At 45.4% G+C, this 25,581-nt stretch overlaps 1 protein-coding gene across 6 annotated transcripts in view; it reads left to right on the top strand.

The window, feature by feature from the left end:
• Positions 1–25,284, top strand: part of FAM222B (family with sequence similarity 222 member B) — a 36,230-nt gene extending 10,946 nt beyond the window's left edge. For 2 of the 6 annotated variants that reach the window (XM_063173691.1, XM_063173692.1), the window contains exons 2-3: positions 14,856–14,983; positions 21,044–25,284. In XM_063173691.1, coding sequence (XP_063029761.1) covers positions 14,902–14,983; positions 21,044–22,623 — 1,662 coding nt within the window. In that variant the 5' untranslated portion in view covers positions 14,856–14,901 and the 3' untranslated portion in view covers positions 22,624–25,284. Of the gene's footprint in view, positions 1–90; positions 280–5,274; positions 5,593–14,855; positions 14,984–21,043 lie in introns of those variants that run through there. The other 4 variants (XM_063173695.1, XM_063173696.1, XM_063173694.1 and 1 more) reach the window with 3 other exon arrangements.
• The last annotated feature ends 297 nt before the right edge of the window (positions 25,285–25,581 follow it).

Below are 25,581 nucleotides of genomic sequence, written 5' to 3'. Positions count from 1 at the left end.
TGCACAGGCCAGAAATTGCTAGCAAAGCAGCTTAGAATAGCTTGTTCAAAAATTCAGTGTACATGTGCTGCTGAGCTGCCCAATTTAAAGTGCCTGTTGTCGCAGGGCCGTCACTGCCTGGCCATGCGCGAGATGAGGCGTGCGGTGATAGACAGGAGGCAGCAGCATCCTTAGCACCGTTTCTGGATCAGCACAGCCCACACCACCACGTTTTGGCACTGGATTAACGTGAAAGAAAAGCGTTTCTAAATGGGGACCGCACTGCTGACGTGATGAAAGGTATTTCTGCTTGGGCTGAGTTCGCTCGGAGCCGGGTGTGATGTTGGGGTGCGTACGTGGGACACGGTTAACAGGTGGGAACGGGAGCTGGTGTCACCTGGCACGGGACAGGGAGCTGGGGCTGGCCTTGGTGACAGAGCTGTGTTCAGGAGAGGGCACGGGCTGGCTGTGTGAAAGCTCCGCGCTGCCTCTGGAACGTTGGACTTTCTCCTGCGGCGTCAGGCGAGAGCCAATTAATGGCATATGCTGGCATGTGGGATGCCCACATACATTAGGCTCATGGTTTAGTCCAAAGGAAAAAGTTTCCTAATATAGTTAAGCTTTAACAGTCCCTTTGTAGGGAAAGATAACAAGATACTGGTTTTATTGGTTTCCCATGACAGCGATTAATCTTGTTGCGGGCAGTGCATTGTTCTTTGCATGGCTACACCTTCCTTTCCTTTGAAATACATCCTCTGAGTGCTGTGTGTCATGACACCGAGCACTCTAAAGGCAAACTGCAAAAGGCTGGACTTGTTGAATACAAAAGGCATTTTACAACTGTTCATGGTCACCTTGTGCTGATATGAAATGTCCTTCACATGACACGGTTATTAAAAATACAGGTGTGAGCATACTGAGTGAACTTCACAGTACTTGCATAGTTGGGATGTGTGCAGCTTTTGTTTTATTCAAAAATACTGGGTTGGTTTTTTTTTCTTTTACGAAAAGATGGCATTAAAGCATTGAGAGCCTCTCCAAATAAAACATAAATAAAATATTCCACCTCAGTCACAGGCAAAATGACAGTGGTGCTTGCATCTTTACACTGTGGATGGGAAGAGGGCTGTCGAACAGAAGACTTTGTGATCAGAGAGTGCTTTTCATGCAAATGAAGATTTTATTACGTGCTGCTGAATCAGGGGCTTGTGTAGCGAGAACAGCACAGAAGTGATAAGATCACTTTGTCATAGCTTGAAATTTTGCCCAGCGTGTCTTTCAGATTGCTGAAACGAGCAAGAAACACTCTTATTAAGGGCACAGCAGTAACTGATACAATGTTTGGGGGGTAGGGCTGTTGTTTCTTGGCAGGGTCTGTCTGCAGGGTTCTGCCTCATGTCCGCAGCCCTGATTGCAAAGCAAGGTGGAACTGCAACCTGTGGGTCACCCTGTGCAGCAGCAAAGTCCTAAAAGCTCCTGTTCCTGGCAGGATCCCTGTTCTGCTGAGTGAATGGGTGTGGAATCACCTCTGTGCTGCAAGCCAGGAGCTGTTAGCATTGATCAGAGCAGATCTGTCCATCCTTTTGCTGTGTTGCCTGTTCCCAGGTCGTGCAGGGGCTCTCTGCACCTGCCGTGGGGGCTGTATTTTGCTGCAGAGGGCACCCATCCAGGACTGCCTCTGTTGGGTTTTCCTTTTGCATTTGTGAGCTAATATCATCTTCCCAATGTCCTTCCTTTCATGGCTAGAACCGGTTTGGTTTAATGAGGGCTGTTGTTGCCAACAGGGGAGTGGATATGTGTGGCGGAGCAGGCATCTCAATCTTCCCCTGCAGATGGGGAGGTTCAGCATCCTGACATGACCTTGGTGAGAGTTCTCTGGCGTGTTACTTTCCCTCTTTATTTATCTCCTTTCTGTGTAGCAGCTTTTGCTTCCAGGGAAGTGTCTGAGCTATTGGAAATCTGTCCTCTCTTCTCTTCCCCTCTCCAGAGACATTGTCAGCGTAACACCCAAACTACTTAGATTGACGCCTGAATATTCTGCTTTTGCACAATCAGGAGGCATTCAGTGAAAGCAGCAAGAGGAGGAGAAGTTTAAGATTTAGGACTGACATTTTTAGATACTTTTCAATCCATAATTTTGCACAGTCTTGATGAGGAAGGTCAGAGACTTCCTTCACATGGGGTGCCCCTGGGTGTATGTGTTGAGCATCCAAGTGTACAGCACAGGGGAAAAACATTCTTAGCAGCCATCAGATTGCAGTGTGGAGTTGTTCATATTTCAGATTCTTATCTGAAGAGTCTAGGAGCAAAATCCAACCCTGCATGTTCCTGGAGAGTTTCAGAGCAGTAGGATGGAACCTTTTGCCTGTTTTTCTCTTGCAAATTATGGTAAGGATTATTCAGTGTTTAAAATCTGGTTTATACTGGCTTCTGAATTTCATTTAAAATAAACATCTGGAGAGCTTTTTGATCTCCTGTGCAAGACTGTTGTCTGCCTGCCTCGTTAAAATGACTTCTGCTTAATTTTTAGTGAAAGGCAAAGACCTAGATGGTTTCAGCCCAGAGGCAATCTAAATGCTTCCCCTTCTGCAGTCAGAAATTTCCATGAGCAGATACTTAAAATCTGTTTTCTTAGGGAATGTGGCAGCGATAGGTATCTGTTTTTTCCCTGCTGCAATTTGGGATTTGCAGAGCTGCTACCTGTGGTGCCATTTGTATTTCTGCAGAGCCTCCTCTCCTGGTGCCAAGCACATGCTGGAGCAGATGCTCCCTTCAAGGATTTCGGTCTTGTCCCTTTGCAGCTTGCAGTCCAAAGCCCTCCTTGGGAAGATTGCCACGGTGTGCTGCTGTCCCACAGTCAGAGCACTGGAACAGGGAGTCATCAGTGATTTATTCAAGTAGCTGTTACATCCAGAGTCTATTTTCTGTGATTTGACAGGAGCTCACTCCTCTGCTCTTCGCTGGAGACTGGAAGCCTGTGCCCGTGGTGAGGGCTGGGTATGTGCTTCCAGTGGCTCTCTGGCTTTGAAACACGTTCCTGTTGCTCTTTGCAGAGCCTGGAGCAGTGATCTGTGCAGGCAGTGTCTGCAGAGCTGGAGTGACTTTACCTCTTTGTTTTTCCTCCAAATTCATATCTGTATGAGATCAGCTGGTGCCGGATCGTGTGTGAAGTAGTTAAATGCTACCCTGCATCTATAAGATGTGATTTTTTTCCCCCCTCCTTTCTAGTCTCTTTGATCAAATCAAATAAAAACGCAGTGCTTTCATTTCTAGTTTTATAGTTTCAAAGACAATCTCTTGACGTGCTCGAGCAGTCTGGACCTGAGTCCCTTTTTTCCTTAGTCCAAAGGCTCGCTGTGTCTTGTGCCTTTCTCTGTATCAGCAGTTGCAATCTGCATTAGCTTTTATCTGCATCAAAAGACAAATGGAAGAGAGCAGGACCCTGCAGGAATGGGAAACAGGCTTACATGTGCAATGGAAATATGTAATCCTTACATTCAGTCTGCCACATGGAGTACAGACCAGTTCCTGTACTGGAAATCTCCAGCCTATACTCTCAGAAATGAGAGTTTAGATTTTAGGCTTTGAAGGCTGGTTAATCCCCTCCAGTGGTTAATACCAACATAAAATATTCCGTGATGTCAAACTTTTCCTCCTAAATGCTTCTTTTTCCCCTCTTTTTTTTTTTTTTTCCTCCATATGTCAACTATACAAAGCAAGGCTCAATTTGAGAAATTAGCATTCAAACACTCTGTAAGCACTTTATTTTTGTCTGCTTTGTGAGCAGCTGAGCACATGTCCAGGCTGAAATACTCGGAGCTGCTGCTGCTGCTGCTTCCCGGCGCGCGCGTGCCAGGCATGGCAGAATTCGGAACTTCGTCCTCAAGAGGCGCTCCCGATCCCCCATCCTGCAAACAGCACATCTGCACGAATCTCCTGCTCCACTGCATCCCAGGAGGAGAGGATCCCAGTTAAGCCAGACTGAATCACAGGCAGGGAGATGAGAGCTCTGGTCGCTGTCATCCCGATCCAGATCCCAGCGGTGTCTGATGGCATTCGCGGTGGCGCGGTGGCTCGCTCCCGTCTCGGAGTGGTGCTGCTCAAAGCAAAGTGTGTTACTCCTCTGCCTTAAGGAGTCAGATTCAGCTGTTCAAAGCAAGTTGATAAATTGCTTTTCATTAAGTGTCTGAGTGCCAAGGGGTTCGGTGTGTGTTCCAAGGAAAAAATACATTAATTACAGCTTCTGTAGAGCGTTTATCAATCACGTAGTTATAAACACTACTAATGCAGTTAATTGGAGGTAGAAAAATTTACCTTTTTGAATTTGTTGACTGAAGCAATTCTGTGGCTGGAAAGACAAATTGGAAATTAAAACCTGGGGATACTTTTAGTGGGAGCTGCACAGTGGAGGTCAGGGCTGTGGGAGATGGGTTACCAGGAGCTCACCTTTGTGCTCTGTCTGATGTTGAGGTGCAGGCTGCAGCAGCAGTGTTTGTTCTCTTCTCCCACACAGCCACATTGTGTTTGCCATGCCAAGGGATCTCCCTGCCTTTGGTACAGTTTCAGCTCTCTCAGTGTCCTGTCTGTACAATTAATTTATTTCTCTGTGTATGTTGGTTTGTTTTTTTTAAAGGAAAAGGCAAGTGCAGAGGAGGAAAGATGCACAAAAGCAAACAAAAACATCCTATAGTCTGTAAAACTTTCTGTGAAAAAAGAAACATTTCATGAATATAAACTTCAGGTAAAGGTGGTGTGTTGGCTGCTGCTGAAGGAGTCAGGTGAGATTGTGCTGAAATGTTTTATCAGGTCTTCAGACAAAAACCTCTGGTGCTTGTGGTGTGCAGAGGCTTTGAAAGCACCTTGCACGTTCACCTTGCTTTCCCTGTGGCTGTTTTGAACTGCCAGCTGTGCAAGTGGCCGTTTTTCATGCTTCTCAGGAAAGCAGTGAGAACAGCAGAGACTCTTTACAGTAGCTCACCACTAATTTATTTCCTGTCCTTTCTTCTATGGAGTTGTTACGAGGTGGCCTTTGAGTTTGCTGGGAGATTGATAAGGACATTAGGTCTGTGTCAGGACAAGCCAGCAGGACACCAGCACCTTGTTGTGAAGGTTGACAGGAAAACACCACCCAAATGTCTGGTCCAGCTCTTTGGTATTCACCTGATGGCTTCTATTTTCTGCTGGTGGGTGTTTTGTACATGTGTTGCAGCTTCTGTTTGAGGTTCTTAAAATGCTTTTCATCTTTGCAGCTGGCTGCACCGTATCTCCAACTACAGAAGGAGGCCTTATCTTGCCCTTACAAATGATAAGATGTGTATCCAAGAGCTGATGTGTTTGTGGTCCAGCAGGAAGCTCTGTCACTGTGCATAATCAGACAGAGATCTCCAGTTTTGGATCTTAAAAATGTATTTTTCACTGCTGGTTTTGTAAATGGGCTGTTAAAATTTCACCACGTGTGGGACCACAATTCAGTATCCAGAGAGAGAAATCCTAAACCAAGCTGTCAGTGTGATTGTACAGGTCAGAGTGGTTCACATGCATGACCAGTGCAAACCAAAATCCATCCTCCCTCTGAGCCTATGTTCACACACCACCAGCACACCTGGTCCAAAAGTGAGTCATTTCCTATTTTTATTCCTTTATATACAAGTTCAGTTTTTCTTTTGTTATGAAGTATAATGCATTCTGCCTCATCTTATTTGCAAATATTTCTCATTTTCAAGTGGATCTATTTTTAAAACAGGACTCAAAACATATTTTTCAATAGCTAACAAATGTCTGCTCTGTTGTTTGTCTGTTGAATAGAGGTAAAATTTGTTCAAAGTTAGCTCTGATTTTTTTTTTTTTTTTTTTTAATAATCAGCTTGGAATAAACAGGGAAAGATAGCTGCTTTCCTACCCAGGAACTGTCGTAATCTATAACTTCTAACAATATTTTAGAAGGAAAACTGTCTTCCTTCTGTCATGTGCAGCCACAAGGATTTCTGTAAGTCATGATTAAGTCTTTAATTCAGGGCTTTCACAGAGTAAGTGTGGAGTGAGAAGAGATAATGAAACTGGTGATCTTTGTGAAGCAGCCACAGGAGAGGGAACTGTTTCATCTTTCCTTTCCCCTTTGCCTAAACAGCTGTTTGCTGTACCTAAAAAAAAACTTCCTTTTCAGGTCTGGGAAAGCAAGAAAGCCGAGAGGGAGGAATTCTGCCCAAGAGTGGCATGAGGAAGCTGACATTTCTTGCATGTCCTGTGTGGTGAAGGAAAGCCCAGAATTATGGCCCTGTGCTTCTCCCACACATGGAACACGTAGGAAAGCTGCACATAACCCTGTTCCTGCTGAGGATGTTGAGGTTATAACTGCAGGCTGTCCCCTATGGGAAAGGGGTCAGTGTGTATTTTGGTTTCTTATCACTTGAAGGCAGAAGGAAGTTGCATAAAGGATGGAGAATGTCTGTTGGTGGGAATGCGTGGTACCTCCACTGGGGGATGTGTGAGCAGCATCCTGTAGTTTGGCAGAGGCTGGGCTGTTCTGGGTTTCCTTTGGATGGAAGTCATCTCAACTAACCTTAATTTTCCCTCATGTTCACATGGGAACAGGCAGGCTCGTGTCTGTGAGTCTTGTTCTGTATTTCAGAGCTGCTGTGATGTTGGAGATGCTGCTCGAGCATGTAGGAAGAAGTTGGGTTTAGTTTGCCCCGAGGGTAATGGGTGCTTGGGAGGAAGGAATATTTGTTTGTGCCTGACAGTATCTTGTTGAGGAAAATGAGATCTTTTGTGAATGTTACAGCGGAGGGTAGGGAGTCTGTTTTGCATTTTGAAAATAAAAATGCAAGCCTGATATCCAGGGCAAGTTATTTTGGTGACAATGCTGGCCTGTGCTCTTAACTGCTGTGGTTCAACTGGAGCATCTTTGCTCCCTCCCCAAATATCCATGGAGCCATATACACCCATAAAATACACACCAGGCTGTGTCTTCATCCCCATTTCCCACCAGTACAGCATGAAAAAATTGAAGTTGGAAGTTACCATATAAAAGGAGAAAGTTAATTAAAGGTCAGAGTGCTTTAGCGTAGTGAAAATTGAGAGGAGGCAGATACAAAGTTATTCAAATTGCTTTTGACTTCAGGCAGGTCGATTTTCCTATTTCTTGCATATGTTCCCATGGTAAAAGTAGTATCTCGTCTGTCTCACAACTGACCACTAGTATTTGTGTTTCAAGCACAGCCAGAAATCCTCATTTGAAGCTTTGGCCAGGCCCTACAATTGTCCTGACTTGTCTTTTCTACATCTTTCCTTCACCTTAGGAGTGGCCTGCAACTCCTGGCAAGACCTACTTTACTCCTCTGTTGTCTGTCAGCTCCTGCCACGTTGCAGAATACAGAGTTAAATCTAAAAATACTCTTAAAAAGAGGTGAGGGCTTTGAGCAAAGTAAAGTAAGCCACTGATTTGGGTCATGAAAGGGAATTGATGTCACTGGTTCTTCCTTGCAGCTTTCTTGGTCTGTGAAGTTCTGTTCTGGGCTGTGAAGATGGAGAGGAGCAAGTGGTGCTCAGGGCAGGGAAAGGTGATCTGTGTCCATTTGTCCAGACTGTGACCTTGTCAGCCTGATGTGAGAAGTCAAGGTGGTGTTAAATGCTTTACAGTTTCATTTTCTTCACAGTCTTCAGTGGTAGAAAACTGTCACCCACTGCTGTCCTTTAAATAAAGAGTGACCATGGCAAATGCTTCATCCAAAATTATGTCAGGAACCTGTGGTCAGCCAGATACTTCCCTCCATCTCTCCTGTCATAGACCAGTCCATCATCAGGAGACCACTGTTCTAACATAAATGTGGCCCAAAAACCTGAAGCCAGCTGTAAAAGGAGTTATGTGCAGTTTTTCTTGTGTCAGAGCGGTTATGTGGCTCCAGTAATGTTTGTTAAGTGCTTTGATATGCTTTGGTGAAGGACAGAGTGTTAATAATTAAAATTGTAAAGAAGTTCTGGGGTACCACGGGGTTTGACAACCGCTTTCTGGTCTGTTAGTGAACAAAAATGCAAAATATAAATGGACGAATCAGCAGGAATTGAGTAGAACGCTCCCTTCCCCCAGCCACCTGCATGGGCTGAGCACAGAAAGCAGCTAATTGTCTGCTCTGCTGCAGAGATGAAAGAAGCTGGTCCTGCAACAGGAAAGGCTATTGAACTGCATGAAGGTGGTAAATTATCAGCACTGAAAACCTTTTGAGTCGGTATCTTTACGTGCTCAAAAAGTACATTATTTGTACTGGTATTGACAGCGTTCAGGAGCTGATAAAAACAGCGTCTGGTGACGTGAATCTTGTGTTTCAGTGCCTGTAATTAACAGGTCTATAAAACTGAAACTTGTTTTTTGTAACTCTGCACCATCGCCCTGTTTGGGTGTAGTTGGAGGGTGTGTTGGGTGAGGACAGGCCCTCATAATGGCTTTATCTTGGCCCAGCTAACGAGCTGTTTGCAGAACTGCTCTGATTTGCACTGGGCAGACTGTAAAGCAGCCTCGTGTTTGTCCATTTTCCTGCTAGCAGTTCCATTTGCAGAGTGCAGGCAGGAGCAGGCTTCTTGCCAGCAACAGCTTCATTCAGATTAGGGCTTTAGTTCAATTATGTCCAATTAACTTTTATTGCAGATAGCAGTGATAATTACTTGCAAGTCAATTTTTTGGCTGTGGTTATCCCAAGGCTAAAGTCTGAGCTTGATGGATTTTAATAACTGAAGTGACGTATAGCTTTTCCTCTTTTTTTTCTTCTTCAGGCCTCAATTAGATGAAAGGTCAGAAGCTATGTAAAAATCCATCTTACAATTAAAGCCAACTGTTCTACTCCTTGGCAGATGCGTAGTACTGTGTTTTAAAATAATCTCATGGGACAGACCTAAAAAAAGGCTTTTTAAACTCAAAGATCATAACCTTGAGCTGGCTGCTGCTTTATCCAAGGAGTGAATTTGATGGAGCTGATGTCACACGTGGCAATACCCGAAGCTTAGAGCTGCCTCCCTGGCTTTTTTTAGTGTTCTGCATCCTGTTCCAAATTGCTCACCTAGAAGCATTAGTAGCCCTTGGGCATGAGGAGTGTGATATGAGCAATATTCCATTTAAGTGCTGTTACCCCAAAGCTGCTTTTCCTTCGTTTTTGGGCGTTGCCATCCCAGCTCGGAGAGAGGAGCCGAGCTGTGCTATGGCAGCATTTCAATTCTCCCTGCCTTCCCCACCAAACTAATTTTGTTGCCTGAGTAACATTATAAATGGAGGTCAGCCTGAAAGGTGACGTGGTTTACAAGCAAAATCATAGTTAATTAAATGGCAAGAAGCAAAAATTGATTTTGATCGAAACTGTTGCAAGGGCTCCACAAAAGGTCCACCTGAATGCAGAAAGCCAAAGGTCCTGTGCTGGCAGGTGCTGACAGTGCACTCCCTGTGCTACAAAAGGCGACTTTCTATTGTTCAGTTTCCTAGTTATTTATCCCCAAGTCCACTCCGTGCTATTGTGATTTATTGCCATTTCAGAGGGCAACTCCTCTGCCCACTGTTTCGCAGCTTTCCATTTATAAAGCATTAAGAGGATGTGATACCAGCCGGTGATGAATACAGTGCTAGTTTGGTAATTTTCTTCCAGGAAATGCTAAGATTTATCTCTGGCTCTTCAGCAGTCCTGGGAAAGGGCCATTCTGGTAAGTGCCCAAGAATAAAGGGCAGTTTTAGAGCTGGAAAAAGGCAGGAAGCCTGCAGGATGGGTCTAGACACTGTCAAGCAAAGCATGGCTGCCTGGAAGGGGTTTTACTGAGTGCTGAGGTTGGCAGGAGGGTTCAATGTCTGCCGTTGACATGAACAAGTCTTTGAAACCCCTACATTTTAGGTTACTTTGGTAGAAGGAAAAGGAATTATTCTCCTTGGTGTCGAGCAGCCTGCCGGGGGGTAAATGAGACACTGAGTTTCCCTCGGAGCATGAAAATTGGCCAGGATTCAATTACGTTTCCTGGCAAGCTCTTGCAGACATTTGTACCAAAGAAACTTCCCAGCCCGGGTTAGTTTTTGTTGTTGCCTGCAGCATTGATGTGCTCTGAACTTGGCATGTGCTGCTCAGGGGCTGCCCTAAATCCCTGGAACTTCAGGGTGGGGATGGAGCTTCATGGAAGTGCCTTGTGACTGGAGAGCAGAGGAGGAGCAAAGCCCAGCAGCCACAAGCCTTTAACAACCCTCACACAGAGGCTTTCGGGACCCCAGGGTGCTGGAAACTTGGAATAGTTTGGAGTTTTTTTCTTTTGTGTGTGGGTGGATGCTCCCCCTGCACTTCCTCCTGGCCTCGGGGCTTTGTGAACAAGCCCACAGTTAATCGTGGAATTTCAAACATGTGTGTTTACTTTCAGGAACCTAACTTTAGACTTTACCAGCTCAGTTTCCCATGTTTTAGGTGGCCAGGGGTGGTTTGAGGGGAGTTGTTTCCTTTGTGTTCTCACCCTGTAAGGCCTCTCAGGAGTTTCAGAGGCTGGTGTATCTAAAAACTTGGCAATGACTGTATATGTGGTCCGTTTATGTGATGATAAAACTGTGTTAGAAATTTCCTAGTAGTTGCTTTACATCTAGATTTTACTCTAGGTTGTAAAAGTACCACCTGGTCTGAGAAGCACAGAGATGTTAAATGTTGATTATAATTCAGAAAATGATAAATTTTTAAGGCAAGAAAGGCAATATTGTGGTAAGTTCTGCTGGAACTGATTCCTAGCTCTGCAGGGATATCCCTGGGCAGTGGTTCTTCCATCCTGGTGAGCCTTGTGGTGACAGGGGACACTGTGCTGCCTGGACCAGAAAACATCCTGATGTGCAAGTAAGGCTGAAGGTAATAGTCATTGTGAAGATGTGCCAGTTACCCCCAAATCCCAAGCACTGCAAATCCCTCTTAAGCTTAACATGCTTTGATTTAATTATTAATAAATCTTAGGAGAAAAAAAATCTGTTCACATGTCTAAACCTGCTATTTTGTGGAGCATCCTGCAGTACGTGTGCTGTTAAGATTATATCCCGCAGCCAGATTAGATTAAAATCACTTCAAAGAGAGGTATTTATTTATTTATTCCAATCTAATGATTGTTTTCCTCTAGAGATATGCTTTATCTTTTTATATATATATTTTTTCAAGACAGAGCTCGCTGTGCTGCCTTTGCCAGTGCACAGAATCTGTTTAAAATGCAGTTTAAAAACTGAAGTTTTCATGGTTCACAGCCCTCCATGGCTGGGTGCCACAGCCCACTGGTGAGATCACTCTCCAGTTTGCAGCTGACTGGTTTAGATGGCAGTGTGACTGACCCTGGTACAGTGCAAACCCTCTCCATTCCAGTTCCCCAGTAGCACAGTGTTCATTCTTGGAGGGGTTGGAGCTTTGCAGGTGCTGGTGCCCACACAAGTCGCCACCATGGAGCCAGATCTGCTGGTGAGGAGTCCTGATGTGCCAAGTTGAGTTCATCTCCAGCTCTGGACTAATTAGAAGGAATAAACCCAAGCAGGAGGGGCTGATGCTGCCAATCCTGATTTAGCCAGTAGTGCTCACCTCAATCCCAAATACGTGCCAGGGATTTCAGTTCAGTTCAGCTGGTGTGAGTTGGGGTTGTTCATGCCAGCTCATGCTGGGGAAGAGTCAGTCAGAAAGTAGTAGCCAGGTGCTGAATATCTCAAGGGGAATAAATGTTAATTAATTTTTAACTAGAAAAAATAAATGGGGTGCTTGTCAAGATATTTCAAATGTGTTTGTTTTCAGATACTGAGATCTCGATTATGAAAACCAGTATTGATTTCATAGAGAAGAAAACCTGAGGCAGGATTTAAATTATAAGAAGAAATTCAGCAGTGGAGTTATGGCTAGTTATTTCTGTCCAAGTCTGAATTTCTTTTTCTAATACTCAGCAGTGACCTAGATGTCACCAATTTGTTTACTGCAAATCAAGCTGAAGGAGCGATTTTAGGCTTCCACTTCAAATTATTTCTTGTAAGTCCAGTATTTCCTTTAAAATTATTATTGCCACCCCAGTCTTTTATGAACCTTTGGCATTACCTAAAACGATTATCTGCCTGCAGGAACAACTTGCCTTTATAGCTCTCTCTAAAACATTGCTCTCCATACTGGAGCTAAAGCTTCTGTAAATACACGTTTTGACCTTCAAGGAAGCACTGCCGTCATGTAGCAGGAGCCTGGCTATTCCGAGGTGAATGCTGTGACCACTCCTAATCACTTGTTCTCTCTCCTAATGTGCCATTATCCTGTTTATTGCTGTGTGCACCTCGCTGGGCCACTTGAGCCAGAGGCTTTCTGAGAGCGTCGCAGTTCAGGCTCTAATGAGCGTTAATGATGGAGCAGGTGAGCAAAGCCTCCCCTCCTCTCGCTGCCAGAAATGCTGCTCCCTCACTCGGAGCACGGCTGGGCTCTTGCAGGGCTGCACACAAACTTGCCATCAATTAAATAATGTTTTAGACACCGACCTCCTTCGGGCCTGCAGGGATAGGAAGTGGATCCTTGCTTGGTGTGAAACGTTATTGGAGTAAAAAGGTGGATGCTCAGGTGAATATGGGAATAGTGTGATCTGTTTTTCTGTCTACAGTGAAGGCTCTTAATTTTGTTTGTCTGCTTTTCACTGAGAAATAGGTCTTGTTTGTGCCAGCCTTCTGAAGTTGATGAAATGAGGAAAAAAGGAAAATACAATTATTATTTTTTTCTTGCTGACTGTGGGTGTTTCTGTTGCTTACTCAGGTAAAGCTCTGACAACTCACAGTGGTTTTGTCTTCTGATTAAAAGGAGCTGGATTCTTGTTTTGTCTTTCTGGTCTTGCTGGGCATGATTTGGGACGAGGAGCTGCTGCCCACAGGCTGTTTGCAAAGTTTCACTGAATGTTGTGTACCCTCAGTCACGACTGCATCTCATCTATAAAGGCTGAGCAACTTTTCTGTTCCTCAAGCAATTCCTTGATGTTGTGGACGTGACAGGTCTTCAGTCATCATTTCTGAAAGACTCCAAGAATTCCATCTCCTTCAGAGAATCAGAAGAAAAACCAGGTTTAGCTTTGCTTTACCAGGTTTTACATATCTCGGTCTTTGGGCAGTGCAGATTGTTGCTGTCTCCTAGGAATGAAATGGAAATGGTAGAAATGTGTTTTGTTGGTGGTTGTGCTGTCAGCCCTGCACCTTGCTGGGGTGCTGTGTGTGTTTCTCACAGCACCAGGTCTGTGTTAACTCTGCGTGGGAAGGGTGAATGGGCACCAGCCTGGATTGTCAGACTGACATTCATTGCCCAAAACCATTTCTGTTAGTCACAGTGGCACCCAGCAGGCTCGGTCAGCTTTGGGCAGCGCTCAGTGAAGATGCAGAATCTCTCATAAATTAATATTTGTATGAGGTTTCTTGGCCCTTGGTTTAATCAACCTTTGCGTGTTGAGCCGAGGAGATGCATAAACATGGAGCTAATGAGCTGTACACAGTGAGTAATTGCTGTGCTGCAGGAAAGCTTCGTGTCCACGCTGTTCACCCCACTGCTGCCAGCTTCCTTGGGCACTCTGACCTGTGCTGCTGGGCTCAGGGGAGGTTTTGCATTCAAAAAATCTGAAATCTGCTGTGGGAGGTTTCTGGAGCATGAAGGTGGCAGTGCTGACAGTGTCACATCGCTGTCATCGCGTTGTTTGTGCTGTCTCAGCAGTGAGACTCTTTCAGAAGTGGCCTCTTAGAGGTTTTGGCAGATGTGGCTTCTCATGTCTGGGCTGGAGCTTTCTCCTTCCTCCCCTTTTGATCTTTGAATGCGCTCTCAGTTGTTTTAATTGGGGTTTGTGAAACAATGACTAAAATTAAATCAGCTTATAGGTCTTGAATCCTTCAACTCTTCCCATGTTTTGGAGGTCGTATAACAAGTCCCAAAGCCTTTCTAGCTGCTCCTTAGATGTTTTGCTCTGTATGGCAGCACTGATGCTTGTGGACATCTGGACAGGGAGAAAAAAATTGATTTCTCCAGCTTGGTTCTGTCACCCTGTTTCCCAGAACTTTCTAAAGTGCTGCAGCCAGGAGGATTTGAGCAGGGGCTTGGACCAGATGGCCTCTAGAAATCTTGTTCCAGCTTAAATCTCTATAATTCTAGTAACATTGGACACTTTGAGCCCCAGTTAGCCTTGTTGCCGGGATCCCTCTTTGCACAACAGTGATGGGATTTGAGGGAAGTCGTGTCATATTTATATACAAAGAGCTTTAGTGCTCCATTTCGAGGTTTCTTAAATGTTGGAGCAAACAGAAGAGGATGGTGGCACCTCTGGAGCCCCTTTGTGCACATCTTGCTGTTACCTGCCCCACAGCAGCTCGGGTTAGCAAGTCTTTGCTGAAATGAAGGAAGTTGTAGCCATTCATCTTTCAGCCTAATGGACCACAGGAATTACAAGCTGTAGCATGCAGCTTAATCTTGCCACAAGGCAGAGTGCTGCATACTTTGCCTTCAATTTATGCATGCCGTGCCTTTTTGTTAAGTGCAAAAGAACAGTTGACAGGGTTTCTCCAGAGAAGTTGCCTTGGTGGATACCAGTGCATTTCAGCATAGTGAAATGAGTGATGGTGGTTTCCTTACCATTCATAACAACCACCTTTCAAATGTGAGGACAGAGCTATGGATTATTCTGTGTGTGTGAAGCAGCAGAGGAGAGCACAGCAGCTATTTTGGTTTTAACCCTGCAGATGACCCAGTTCTTGAAGTATTTCCGTTGCCATTAGGAGATGCAGTCAGGGCTGGAGCAGCGGTCGCGCATCTGTGCTTGGTCAGGCCTTCACCCAGGGATGGCTCTTTGCCTCTTTCTTTTCTCTGTTCCTCCTTGTATTATAACTTTGAATTGTCTCTCTGTTGTTGCAGTGTGCAGAGGAGTGAATGCCCCATGTTGTGTTAGTGCCTGTCTGCCATGCTGGCCTGTCTGCCAGGACCAGGCGACCTCTCCTTTCAGCTTCTTTCTTACACGCAGATGAACACTGGACTTCAGAAATGTGAGTGATGTTTTGTCTGCAGGATGTGGTTAACTGTTAAATCTGGCTCTGGTACCGCTGTGACATAAACATTTAGGATACAGTGGAAAAAATATTTCATGTAGAGTCTTTCTTTTGTTATGCCTTCAAGGCATCTGTCAGTAAAGGCTCTGAGAAATGGCTGTAGAGGTTCACATGTGTGCAGCTCCTCTGTTCCTGGCTCTGAAAAGGTTAATTTAACCACAGCAGGATGCAGCAAGTGAGGTTCCTGTGAGATTCGTGCCTCTCTGCTGAAGAGGTTTTGTGCTAAAAGTGTGCCAGCTGATTTGCTTCTCAGCACAACTTTTTCCTCAGTCTTTTTCGCTTCCCTTCATGCAATTACTCGTAGACACCAATAAAAGTTAGATCAGTCTAATGCAAACCTTTTGAGGTCAGCAGCTCTTGCTCTACATACCTGGGGCTTATACTGCAAATATTAGTGAGCTAGCCTAAATTACTAAAGTTCAAAGTTTCCATCTTCTTCTGATGTCTCTTTGGTGCCTCTGAAAATGTGTCTGCAGAGTGCTCTGATAATTCTTTTTTGATAACTTCAGTCATTTTTTTCATAGTTGTACTGGTATTTTTAAGAACAACTTGTGCTTGGGAATGTAAGTTTATTGACTAGAGGTTTTTTTAACTCTTACTCTGTCTCTCCTCTTTATCACTGAAGTAGCACACTGATTGTTCAGCTGAAATTTCAGAAATGCCAAGATTTCTATGTAAGGTCTGTGTACTTGGTTCTTAGGGCTGTGACCTGTCTCTTGTGTTTGAAATGTGCATTGGGAGATCTCAGTTTGCTGATGGACTCGTTGCTTTTTAAACCCAAGTGATTTACAGTCCACTTGTAGCTAAATTGTTCATACAGTGAGGCTTGTGATGCTGCAGAAAATAAATAAGGAAAATAATTTTGCACTTAAGAGTGACCTGCTCATGGTCATGGTCCTGCCAGAAGTGACTGACACGGTTCACATACACACCTGAGCTCCCCCACAGCACTTCTGCTGACTCCGTGGGCTTGGTAATTATAGTATCACCCAACAACAGTAAAAATCTTCACTCACCAAAGGACTGGGGATGGCATCAGACTGGGCATCCCCTCCATTCTCATTCCTATTTCCAGTGTGAGCTTTGCCTGTGGGGTGAGGATGTGCCAGGTCTGTGCATTGCGTGAGATTTCTTTGTCAGAGCTGAGTTCTGAAAGCAAAATATTGAGGTTCATGTGAGGGCAGCTGTGCATAAATCAGGTATTTGCTAATTACAGCTTTACAAGGCAACATGCTGCTGTGTTGGGCAGTTTTCCTCACCTGATGGTACCCGTGCTGTTTCCTGGAGATCTGCAGATCCATGTGCTGAAAGCATTGCTGTGTCCTGCTCAGTGAAGAGCTTTGGGAGCTGCATTTCAAAGAATTTAGGACATAAAGTAGCTGGCAGGCACGGGCTGGCAGTGGTAATGCTCAGCTGTTGGGTTTGTTCTGATTTTCTGGAAGATGAGGCTGCTGGTGCAGACCTTGCTCAGCCCCTCTGCAGATGTGGGCAGGATTAATTGGTGCATTTCTCTTCTGCTGGAGATGCATGAGTAGCCCAGCCCCTGGCCAGGGCAGAGCTGAGTTAATGAGCATTTTTTAATGAACAGTGACTTGAGACTTTGATGGGGGGTGGAAGCAGGCTGTAATAATGTGCTGTTGCTTTTATAAAAGCTACAGAATTCCACAGGATTGTCTTTATTCAGACTTACGGTGTTTGTATTAATAATTTTTAAGTGTAGTTTTCTGGATCAGACTTCTTATTAGTGTTTAAAAATCCATATTAGCTCAATTACCTTTTTTTTTTTTCCATGTTCACTCTCTAATAAGGGGCTTGTTCTTACAAGTGGTCCATGCAGTAGGAGTTTGGTAGATTATTATGCACATATTTTTTCCTTTAGAAACTGGTGACTAAACGACTTCCAATTTCAGTTTTTTTTGTTGGATTCCAACCTGAGTTCAGGCTAACTCTGGAATTCCTTTTCCACACAGTGGATTTCTCACTGGGCCAGTATTGATGTTCTCTCCTTCCTCCCAGTGACTCCAGTATAAACCTGACTGGTAAACTGGGATATTTGAGGCAAGATTGTTCAGGTTGTGTCTGCAGCTGCTGTTGGATATAGCAGCAGTGCCAAACCTTCTAGGGAGAAAAAAAGGTCTTTTTTCTGTGACAATGGTGCAAAATCAAGTGAAAGGTGCTTCTTAGGAAGTGTTTTGTTAGGAGGGGACATCAGAAAAGAGGAGATTGGACTGAATATCAAATCATCAGCTAAACTGAGTCTTTTTGGGAGGGTTCTTTCTGTAAAGCCTTTAGAGAAACTGCTAAAATTGAGGGGTGAATGCAGAAGGTGGACACAGCTGGTTCTGGCTTGTCCCAGTGCAGGAGCTCTCATTAGAGTAGCAATCCTGAAGGCCTGTTTGTATTTTGTTTAATGACAATGAAAATTTAACCATAGGCAGCTTTTAAAAAGCAGTGGGTTTTAAAGTCTTAATGTGAAATGCACTTAAAAGATGTTCCATTAGTGCTGAGGTGAGGCAGGGAAATGTGTCTGATTCCATGACAAAAATAGCTGCAGTGGTGAGAGCAGGAGTGTGACCAGAGGAATCGGTTGCCACGGGATTAGCAGGAGTTGTGAACCTGCAGCTCTCCAGTTTATTGGGGTAATTGCTCATATGCACAGCTTTGCCTTATAATAAACATGAAATAATTACTTTTCAATGGAAGTATTCTGCCCTGCATTCACCATTAGGGAGCTTCCTGGAGCTCATCCCATTGTTCTCCTAATGAAGCTTCTTCCTCTGCTGTTGCCTCATCATTTTATTATGGCCTGATCTGGAGTTCTTCCTCTTGCACACAAATTATGATATTCCAATTCCAGCATTTTCTTTCAGCCTATTCTAGCAGGTTTTTCATTCACTTAGTTACCAGAACTAATTGTTCTTCATTGGTTTGTAGGGTATTTGTATGGGATATTCAGATTCTTGCTCACCGTGTAATGCCTTTCTCCTAATATTTTACTGCCTTAATTACTGCAGTCATGGAATCTTGCCTGTGGAACTACTAGCAAAGCACTTTGGGGAACTCAGAAATACATCACCTTCAGGCCTGAGTAACATGGCTGAGTTAGCCTGGAGTAAAAGGAGCATCATCTTACCTGTGCATAAACCAGGTGCTGTTTGGAACGGTGCTGGGGTTCAGAAGATGCCATCCAAGGGATTTAAAAGGTGGTTTGCATTTGGTAGGATTTGATACTGGGGTGTTATTTAAGTTTAACTGAGGCGTTATTTTCTCTCAGAGGAAGGAATTCTTCCAGGTTTGGGAGAAGAGGTGAGTCTGACTGACTGATGGCTGCAGCCTGTTCAAACATCCACGTTTTAGCTGCTTCCTGAAACTTCTGTGTAACAGAACATCAGATGATGGGATAAAAGAATACTCAGTGTGTCTGTTTAGTGTTTATATTTAATTTGCTGATTTGCCTGTAGAAATGTAAACCAGTCTGGGAAATTTTGATGGCAAAGGTGTCTTAAAGTATCTCCTTGATTTTTCATCTGAAAATAGAATGTGACAGTGTCTGCAAGCATAACATAAACCATAACACAGACAGGTATGGGGTCCTTTGTCCTTTGATTCTTCTCTGGCTCATAAGGGGTTGCCAGGGTCATGTCTTGGGGAAGAAACAGACCTTAATGAGCGTGGGCAATGCTAAAAATAAAGGTTGGGAGTTCATGAAAGCCTTGGCTTTTGAGGCAGGGTAATTCTGGCAAATGCCATTTGGAGGCTCTCCTCTCTGTTGGGAGCACAGCAGCTCTCTCAAAAGGGCGGATATAAACACCTGCCTGCAGAGACAGGTACAGGGATGTGCACAGAGACATGTTTGGGTTAATATTTCCTTTGATTAAGAGAAAGGGATGATTTGTGCCAGTGTCTGGGCAGCACAGGGAGCACAGGTATAACTGGCGCCGTGGTACGAGCTGTGCTGGAGATGGGAGACAAACTGCTTGTAAAGCTTCTTATTTCACAAAAGATGTTTTTAATACTTCCATAATTAACCTTTCTGCTGGTATCCATTCTATTTTCCATTTCCTGACCTTTCTTTTCTGAAAGTGAGAGCTCTTAGAGCAGAGCTGCTCTCCCTCACCTGTGACAACAGGAAGCTGCAGGATGCAAAGAGAGAAGTGGCTGGTACTCATCTTTTGAGGCAATTTGCTTGAAAGAATCAGAGGTGGATTTTCAAGAGGAAGGGCTGTTTGCCTGGGAGCAGAAAGCTCTTTGCTGGAGCATTAGATTTCCTTGGGTCAGAGGGCCAGATATGGGGCTGGGGTATTCTTGGGTGGCTGCCACATTCCCTGTTCTCTCAGCACAGCAAATAGCACAGGGATGCTGAAAATTTTAGGAAAAAGGATGGATATTCTTTTCCAGTGAACTGTTTGCAAGGTGAGGTGGGAGGGAGGAATCAAGCAAAAGCTAAATTGGATTGTCAAAGCTGCACGCCATTATTTGAAGATTATAAAATCAGCAGGAGTCCCATAGGAGTTAGGCAGCAGAGCTGTGGTGGGAAACAGCCCAACTCTCTGCTTGGAATGTGATTATGGCAAGAGGCACACACATTTCCCCAGATTTCTGAAGTTCTTTGCAGGAGCAGTTGGAGCTTGTGAGCCAGGTAGGTATCTGGTAAATCAGAGGGAGTGAAACCACACCTCTGTCTCCAGAAGGCTTTTGTCTCTGTCTGGGGAGTAGCATGTTTTTAATCCTGTGAGGTAATCACATCACTTTGCCATGTGATGTGGGGATGTTGTCCTTAGCAAGGTGCCACCTTGAAAAGTCAGCTGAGGAAATAATTGCAGGCCATAAAATAATCAGCCTCCTTCCATTTGCTGAGTTTGGGCTGACAAGAGCTTCCTAATGCACAGAAAGACACTCAGTGCTTTCAGATGTCAGCACCTGGGAAGGGAGTGGGGTGTAAATGGAGGCTTGAGCTGAAGCTTTGATGTGTGTAGGGTTTGGTAGTGGGGGATGCAGGAACTGCTCAGAAACTTCCCCCATGTCTGATGGAGCCAATCCCAGCTGGCTCCAGGACGGACACACTGCTGGAACAACTGATTTAAGAACAGAGAAAAACCTGCACAACTGCAGCTGGAGAGAGGAGTGAGGATTTGTGAGAGGAGCAGCTCTGCACAGACCCCCAGGGCACTGCAGAAGGAGGGGGGAAGGTGCTCCAGGCCCCAGAGCAGAGATTCCCATGCAGCCCGTGGTGAGGCAGCTGTGTCCATCTCCCTGTGCTGTGGAGGTGGAGAAAGTCAGGAGTGAAGCTGAGCCTGGGAAGAAGGAGGGGTGGAAGGAAGAGGATTTTATTTCTCCTTACCCTACTCAGATTGGATTGGTAATAAATTAAATTAATCTCCCCAGGTCTGCTTTGCCCATTTTGGTGAGTGCTATCTCCCCTTCCTTGTTCTGACCCCATGTTTCTTCTTCCATGCCTGGCTGAGGAAGGGAGTGACAGAGCAGCTCTGAGGGCACCAGGTGCCCAGCCAGGGTCAGCCTACCCTAGTAAGGTTCCCACCTCAGGATTACAGGGGCTTCATGTTTAATTCATATCTTTCTGATTTGGAATTCCATGGTAAAAATACTGAGAATGGTTTGAAGAGTGATGAGGAGGCATCTTAAATTAAGAGACTAAAAACCAGCCCACCACTGCAAGCTGTGAGGAATATTTCAGCTGGAGACAATCTGATGTTTATAACACGTTACCTGTTTTTGTCCAACTGCAAACATACTCTGATGAGAACATGGTTTTGTTTTGCTCCCCTGGGCAGGTCTTGCCTTAAGCTGAACTGGGGCTTGTGTTGGTCACCAGGTAATAAAGGGAATGAGGCATCTGCTCCGTGACCCGCTGGTCTGGCAGGATGAAGTTTCCTTGCCTCTTGAATCCTTGGAGATTTTCTCCCCTTGTTGTGTGACTGTCTTGCCCTGGGCTTGATCCCTTTCTCACCAGAACTGACCAGTTTCCTTTCTCCACAGGGGACACTACACAGAAAATGAGATCTGCACAGTATCCTACCCCAGCAGAATTGGATGCTTATGCTAAGAAGGTCGCCAACAATCCCCTGACTATAAAAATCTTTCCGAACAGCGTCAAGGTTCCCCAGAGGAAACACATACGCCGTACTGTGAACGGACTCGATACTTCGGGCCAGAGGTACAGCCCCTACCCATCTCAGGCCACCACCAAAACCGGCCTGCTGGCCATAGTCAAATCCCCAGCGAAGGGAATCATCAAGGACTTTGACGGGACGCGCGCGCGCCTGCTGCCGGAGGCGATGATGAACCCCCCCTCCACGCCCTACGTTGCACCAAGCACTTTATCCCACCCGCAGGCGCTCGCTCGCCAGCAGGCTCTCCAGCATGCACAGACTTTGCCGCACCCCCAGAGCATCCCGCAGCACCCTCAGGGTATTCCACAGGCACCCAGCTTACCGCACCCTCAGGGGATCCCGCAGGCGCTGCCGCACCCGCAGAACCTGCAGCAGCAGCAGCAGCAGCAGCCGCAGGGCTTGCAGCACCCTCAGCCCATGGCACACCAGAGCCTGCAGCACGCCCCCAACCCGCTGCTGCAGCCGGGTTTGCACGGAGGCAGAAAGATGCCGGACGCAGACGCGCCGCCGAATGTGACCGTGTCTACCTCAACCATTCCCCTCTCTATGGCTGCCACCCTGCAGCAGAACCAGGCACCGGACCTGAGCAGCATTGTGCACCAGATTAACCAGTTCTGCCAGGCCAGAGCTGGCATTAGCACTACCTCAGTGTGTGAGGGACAGATCGCAAACCCCAGCCCTATAAGTCGCAACCTGCTTATCAATGCAAGTACCAGGGTATCTACTCACAATGTCCCTACACCCATGCCTTCCTGTGTAGTAAACCCTGTCGACCATGCTGCTGCTGCTATTCCTCCTGCCTCTGTTAATGTGCCCATGGTCAATATTAACAGGGTGCCACCCGCCTACCAGAACGAAATCAAATCGGTTGCGTGGAACCAGCACCAGCTTGCACATCTGCAGCAAATGTGTGGGGATGCTGCTGGGCCTGCTGGACTCGCAGGGAAGCACCCTCAGAGAGAGATTGCAGGGCAGAGTTTCCCTGGCAAAACCTCCAACTACCCTCAAGAACTGTGCATGGGCCAGTCCTTCAGCTTGAAGCCCCCCATCGAGAAGCCTACGCCTTCTCCTCCTGTGAACGGGTTGCAGGGACCTTTGCCATATACCAATGGGCACTATTTCCAGCCCCTCTGGAATAACATTCTGCCCACGCCCAACAGTGACAGCTCTGGGTCCCAGGACCTCACCATGCCTTTCCATGGGGGACAGCCAGCGGGAGCGACGCTGGATTGTGCAGGAGGAACTCATTACAGAGCTGGAGCTGGCCCATCCAGCCAGAATAATGTGATGCAGACCATGGATTACCTAAGTGGGGACTTCCAGCAATCCTGCTTCCGAGACCAGAGCATGGCCGTGCTGGGAAAAGTCCATCGGCCTCCCATGAACCGAGCACCTGAACCAACCGATAGTCGAAATCTTCATATTCAACACCCAGGGTATAGATAGGCTGCAGTCACTTTCACAGACAAAAAAAAAAAAAAAAAAAAATTATAGGTTTTAGTCTTAATTTTAATTAATAAGCAAGGCGTTTTTAACTTGCAAACTTGTGTGATCATTATAGTACCCATTGGAAGAAGACATACTGTATATTTAAAGAGCTTTGCTTACATGTTATCTCTCTCCTTTATGCATCAAATATTTAACATGCCTTTTGTGTCAAAGAATTTCATTACACTACTTCACGCCACAGCTGTTTCCTCACAGCAGAGTCCCCCTTTGTGCAGCTTTTTTTTATTTTCTTTTTTTTGCCTTCTGCTGAGCAGCTCCTCGCTGGACTGAGGTTGAGTTGCTGCAGGGTTTTGCAGCCACATCTGTGCTCCAGCGAGGGCGAGGTGGTGTAGCTGCTTCCATTTCCATCTCAATTTCCTCACAAGATTAAGAGCAACAGAATTTTGCCAGGGAGTAGGGCTTGTTTTCAGCTCAAAAGCCCATTTCATTAATGCATTAAACATTGACCATTTGCACTGTCTAGAGGCCTGTGTAATTGAAAAAGAGCCTACATTTGAAAAGAGCCAGCTAGGGGTGTGTATTTAGGCTTTAATAGAGGGAGAAGCTTTTCAGCTCTTTCTTGCCCACGTTTATGGTTTAGACTTTGTCCAAAGTCAAAGTCTCTGGCAGGTTTTTCTGACACTTTGTGTTTTCTGGACAGGGTATGAGGAGGGGAACGGCGGGTTTGGGGTGAAGGCAGCCACGGGGAGCTGCCTCTTCTTCGTGTTCCCCCTCCCCAGTGCCCTTCCACCAGCCTCAAAGCTCGTGTTGTCTGAATCCCTCGCTGCTAGGAGTCTGGCCAGCCTCGTGTGAAGGGAATCCAGACCCACTGACAACTCCAAAAAGGGTTCAGCCACTTCTCTGGAAGCTGGAATTCCTGTCAGGGCGAGGAGATGCAGCTCAGCCCATCCCCGTTGCTGCGAGCGCTGTGGGGTGGGAGTTGCTTGGTCTCAATCAAAGCTTCTCTCACAAGCCACTGTGGGATTGACAGTCCCCTGTTCCCCTCCATCAAAACACCCCAGCGGATTTAATGGAACAATTCTTCTCCCTGGGAATTGGTGAAGCTATTTATAACATCCCTTTTTCCCAGGGTCTCGGTGCCTAACTCCTTCTGTTCCTTCCCCACGTCACTTCCAGCAGCCAGTTGAGTCAGTGACTGTAGGACACTAACTACTGGGTAACCTCAGCATCTTGTTCTCCTCTGTGTACCAAAACATCCCTTTCCTTTCTAACAGCAGAATTTATTGTAAGTAGAAAATTCCTCATCTCTGTTAATGAGACTAATACTTGAACATAATGATCACAATCAAGTTTGGAAATTAAAAAAAAAAAGGAAAAAAAAGAAAAAAAAAAAAAGAAGAAGAAAAAGTTTAAAAAAATAAATGCATTGATTCTTTCTATGTACACTGGCTAAAAAATTATGCTCTACACTGTAACTTTTAAGTGTAATATTTCTGTATGAATGTCGCCTGGTAGTGTGGGTTTGAGTAGCATTGTGTATGGGTGAACCCACTGGCCTCTGCCATCCACTGGCCTCCCTCACAGCCCTTGGAAAAACAAAGCCTTAAGTATTTGCTCCTTGAACTTTCCTTAATGAGCATGGTTTAAAAAAAAAATCTTAAAGACATCATACAAAATTAAAAAAAAAAAAAAATTAAAAAAAAAGTTTTGAAGTGACGTCATAGTTGGCTAGAGATTCTTAAAAGTTTTTCGTAAATGGGAAAATTAGAAAACATTTATTTGTATTTTTTTAATTTAGAATGTGTAGTCCTGGGCTGTAACAAATAGGTTTCAAAGCTTAGCAGAGTACATTTCTGACTCCTTGTAAGTTAGTACACTTATGTCATAATTTAAATTCTTTTAAGTGTACTATAACCCGTTCTTTAGTGGTAACTCCTGAGCAAAGTTAAGCAATTTGACTAAAGACGGATTAAATTATGTGTTGGCTTGTGTTGCCTTATATTTAAAAAAAGGAAAAATTGCCTGATTGTGTTATGCCAAATGATAGCAACATGAAGTCCTAATTTATTGTTTATAATCGTATTCCTGCAGTCTTTGTGAAAACTGGTAAATATACATCTATGAAAGAACGAAAACCCTGAGGCTTTTCATGCAATATTTTTCTGAATCCATTCTGTTGGAGCCAGAGTTCGAGTCTGAAGCTGCTTCCCCTACAGTCCCCCCGTCGTTTTCCCCATCCCAAACCCAACCCAGCGAGGGCTGTGCTCTGACCTCACCCCTCCCTGCCCACCCAGTCACTGTAAGGTGTTCTGCTCCTTTTTACTAAATCAAACCTTGGCCTCTCCTCTGGTCCGTAGCCTGCTCCAAATCTTAACCCAGACTGTTACTAAAAGCTAATTTTTAACTCCTGCTCTTCTCCTGAGAGCCTGAGCAGAGTCCTGTGCCGTGGTGGTGGTTGCCTGGGAGGTGTTTGGTGGTGTTGGCAGCACGCTGTGAGGTTTTGGGGACTGTTCTGCACAGGTACAGCCACGACCTGCGAGGCTTTGCCCCGGTACAGCAGGACCGGGAAGCAAAATTCCTGCTGAGACTCATCCAGGTGGGACATTGCTTGAAAAAAAAAAAAGAATCGTTTTACTATTAAAATATACTGAAACCTTTCCTTTTGGTCTGGCAGTGAGATTTTTCTTTGAACTGACCCTTTTCTCCTCTGCAGCAGCCTTGTTTTGATGGGCTCTCCATCCTTCCCTGCTCGGCCCTGAAGGGAGGCACTGTCCTGCCTCATTCCCTGGTGGGATGTTGGGAGAAAAGGTTGGAGCCGTGGTGTGGGTGCCCAGGGTGGGGTCTGGCTGTGGCATTGTCACCAGGGTGAGGAAGGGAAGAACCTTCTGTGGTGGAAGCTGTGCCCTGTTCTCCTGGAAATGTGGAAAAACCTCCCATGGTTTTTCCTCTCTGCCT

Source organism: Melospiza melodia, chromosome 21 (assembly GCF_035770615.1).
Source record: "Melospiza melodia melodia isolate bMelMel2 chromosome 21, bMelMel2.pri, whole genome shotgun sequence".
Taxonomy (NCBI): domain Eukaryota; kingdom Metazoa; phylum Chordata; class Aves; order Passeriformes; family Passerellidae; genus Melospiza; species Melospiza melodia.
This window is presented reverse-complemented; position numbering and strand designations above follow the sequence as displayed.